General features: G+C 71.9%; 1 protein-coding gene across 1 annotated transcript; it reads left to right on the plus strand.

Moving 5' to 3' along the window:
• The first annotated feature begins 55 nt into the window (after positions 1–55).
• On the plus strand, positions 56–3,036 carry HOGA1 (4-hydroxy-2-oxoglutarate aldolase 1). Its single transcript, XM_019556340.1, has 7 exons — positions 56–315; positions 1,065–1,193; positions 1,331–1,458; positions 1,645–1,779; positions 1,863–1,959; positions 2,098–2,231; positions 2,699–3,036. The coding sequence occupies exons 1-7, from the start codon at positions 102–104 to the stop codon at positions 2,846–2,848; spliced, it is 987 nt and encodes a 328-aa protein (XP_019411885.1). The 5' UTR covers positions 56–101; the 3' UTR covers positions 2,849–3,036.
• Positions 3,037–3,362: the final 326 nt, after the last annotated feature.

Below are 3,362 nucleotides of genomic sequence, written 5' to 3' on the forward strand. Positions count from 1 at the left end.
CCCAAGCCACCCCCAGGCCACACCGCCAGGGAGCAGCGAATCCCTAACGAGCCGTGTCAATCATTAACGGCCTGGGCAGCAGCTCGGAGCTCAGTCCCGCCATGGCGCTCATGGCCCTGCTGCGGCCAGGGGGCCGAGGTTGGCACCCCGGGGTGCTGGGCAGGGCGCTGAGCACCGCCCCCGCCACGCCGGCGCCCAGGCTGGACCTGCGTGGCATCTACCCGCCCCTGGCCACCCCCTTCACAGCCCAGGGCAGCGTGGACTACGCCCGGCTGGACGACAACCTGCGCCTCTACACCCAAGTCCCCTTCCGAGGTGAGTGCGGGGCAGGGGGCATGGCAGAGCCGGGCAGCTGTGGTGTGGGGCAGGGACTGGCTCAGCCCCTCCAGTGCTGCCCCCTTCAGGCCGGGGCGCATGGCGGAGCCCCGACATCATGGAGCCCCTGCCGTGGCTCCAAGCAGCCCGCACGGGGCAGAGCCGGCCTGGTCCTGGGGACCCTGGAGAGGCCCCGGCAAGGCCAGATGAGCCTGTGCCCTGGGCAGGTGCTGGCATTGTAGGGCTGGGGGTCTCTTCTCCCGATGTGCCACGGCCGCCTGCCAGGGATGGTGCCCAGCGCGGGCAGGCGCACAGCTGGGCTCTGGCCGTGGCCTTGACCAGCTGCCAGCCCAAGGATGCAGCCTCGGCTGGACTTTGCTCCAGTGTCGGCAGCTCAGAAAGGGGCAGAGGGTGAAGCTGCTTCCCCCAGCTCTGGCATGATGTCTAGACTGCACACGCATGTGCACGCACCGTCCCGCCAGTCTGCCCGGACCGCTCCAGGAGAGGAGACCCTCCAGGCCACGGCCACGCTCCACCCCCTCCTGCACCAGGGCTCTGCCCCGCAGCCTCCAGCCTGGGGTGGGCCTGGTCCACGTTGGCGTGGGGGAGCGGTGCACATCCGTGTGCACACGCGTCTGGGGCAGTGTCATGGGGCTGGGACTCAGGGCATGTGGGCTCTGGGCCGGGTCCTGGCTGGGGCTGGGGGCTGCCCCCACCCTGCCCTTGACCCCTGCCCGCCCCCTGCGCAGGTTTCGTGGTGCAGGGCTCCAACGGCGAGAGCCCGCTGCTGACGGGGCCGGAGCGGCTGGACATCGTGGCCCGCGTGCGTCAGGCTGTGCCCCGCCACCGCCTGCTGCTGGCCGGCTCCGGATGCGAGTGTGAGAGCGCGGGAGCCCCTCACCCCTGCCTTGGCTCAGATGCCCGTGGGCCCGATCCTGCTGCCCCGGCGCAGGCTCCTGCTGCCCTGGAGGGCCCTGTGGGGAGGGGGGCTCTCAACTTGCCTCTCCCCACACAGCCACACAGGCCACCATTGAGCTGACGGCGGGGATGGCGGAGGCGGGCGCCGACGCGGTCTTGGTGGTGACACCCTGCTACTACCGGGGTGCCATGAGCACTGCCGCCCTGGTGCTCCACTACACCCAGGTGAGGGGGGGGAAGGCTCCGGCCCGGCTGGCGTGGCATGGCATGGGCGGGCTCCACCCGGTGCAGAACGTCCTGCCTGCTGGTCCTGGGGTGGGCACGTGGCGCTGAGCCCAGGTGGGCGCAGGGAGGACGTGGGGCCCCGTGGCCGTGGACTGCGTGTCCCAGCCCTGCCGGCTCCGCGCGCAGGTGGCAGAGGCGTCGCCGGTGCCTGTGGTGCTGTACAGCGTCCCTGCCAACACCGGCCTGGAGCTGCCCCTGGAGGCTGTGCTGGCCCTGGCCCCGCACCCCAACATCGTGGGGCTCAAGGACAGCGGTGGCGATGTGAGTCGGGGGCCCGAGGCAGATGTGGGGGTTGGATCCCAGGTGGGGCCCGGCTCTGGGGGACGCTGCCCGTGTCTCCCCAGATCACTCGCCTGGGGCTGATCGTGCACAAGACGCGGCGCGAGGACTTCCAGGTGCTGGCGGGGTCGGCCGGCTTCCTGCTGGCCAGCTACGCCGTGGGTAGGTGGGGCGGCCGGGAGCCGGGCTGGATCTGGGGGGTGTTGGAGACCCTCGAGAAGAGGGTGGAGGGGGCCACGGGGATGGTGCTGTGGAGGGTTGGGCCCCTGCCCCTGCCCACGCCCAGCCCCTCTGCCCCAGGTGCCGTCGGGGGGGTCTGCGCCCTTGCCAACGTCCTGGGTACACCGTTGTGCCAGCTGGAGCGCCTGTGCCAGGAGGGGCGCTGGCAGGAGGCCCGGGACCTGCAGCACCGGCTCATCGAGCCCAACACGGCGGTAGGGTCCCAGGGGGCTGCGGGTCGGCCGTGCGGGGCACCGGCGGGGCTGGGGGAGCCTCGGGCAGGGCTGTGCAGGCAGGAGCCAGGCCCTGCCCTCAGGACCGTGCCAGGAACAGCATGTCCCCTGGCACCGGCTGCAGCTCGACCCCCAAGCACAGGCAGAACCCTATTTATAGGCTGGGATTTGCGGGGGGCACAGCTCCCAGCCTGGAAGCCCTGAACTCAGCTCCCCCCGTTATACACACCACCGGGTCGCCCCAGAGGTGGCTGCAGCCCCTTCCCCACCTCTGCTGAGAGGCGGGAGCCAGGCCGGGGCACGGAGGGCTCTGGGCGGGCAGGAGGCGGGTGCCCTGCCGCAGCCCAGGCTGCTCTCGTGGCCCCACTGACCGGGTTGCAGCCCCTGGCTGCGGGGTCTCAGCTGCCCCGGTGGGGTGGGTCAGGCGCTCACAGGCTGCCTGGCCCCAGGTGACACGGCGCTTCGGCGTGGCGGGGCTGAAGCAGGCCATGGAGTGGTTTGGCTACCAGGGGGGGCCCTGCCGGGCACCACTGCTGCCGCTCAGCGAGGACCAGGCTGCTGCGCTGCGCCAGGCCTTTGCCCGCAACGGCTGGCTCTGACCCCCCTGCACGGCGCTGTGCCCCGCATGCACTCCGACCCCGGCACCTGCCCAGCTGCCCCCTACCCCTCCCTGCGAGGGCAGCTGTGGCCTGGGAGCTCAGCATCAACCCAGCCTGGCCCAGGCATGAGGCGGTGGGTTCCTGTTGCCACGCAGGGCCGAGCTGGGAATAAACTCATTGCACATGCACTGCATCCTCCTCCTCCCTGACTGGGTTGCGGGGGGTGCTCGGGGCGGGCCGGGGGCTGCTGTGCCCCCTCCAGCAGGACAGCGCCCAGCCCTGGACTCCAGGACCCTGCACCTCAGCGCTGCTTCAGTGCCTCCAGGGCTGCCCAGAGCCCCCCCGCCGCTCTCAGCTGCACTTAGGGGTGACCACGGGGTAGGCGGGGGCGCCGGGGCTGGGGGGCACCGGACACAGACATGCAGGCGGTGGCTTGGCAAGACGGTTTTACTCCCGGCCCGGCGGGTGCAAGGCACGGAGCGGCGTCGCGGACATTCAGCGCAGCCGGGCAGAC

The sequence above is a fragment of the Crocodylus porosus genome, unplaced genomic scaffold, assembly GCF_001723895.1.
Source record: "Crocodylus porosus isolate Cpor-Errol unplaced genomic scaffold, CroPor_comp1, whole genome shotgun sequence".
NCBI lineage: Eukaryota > Metazoa > Chordata > Crocodylia > Crocodylidae > Crocodylus > Crocodylus porosus.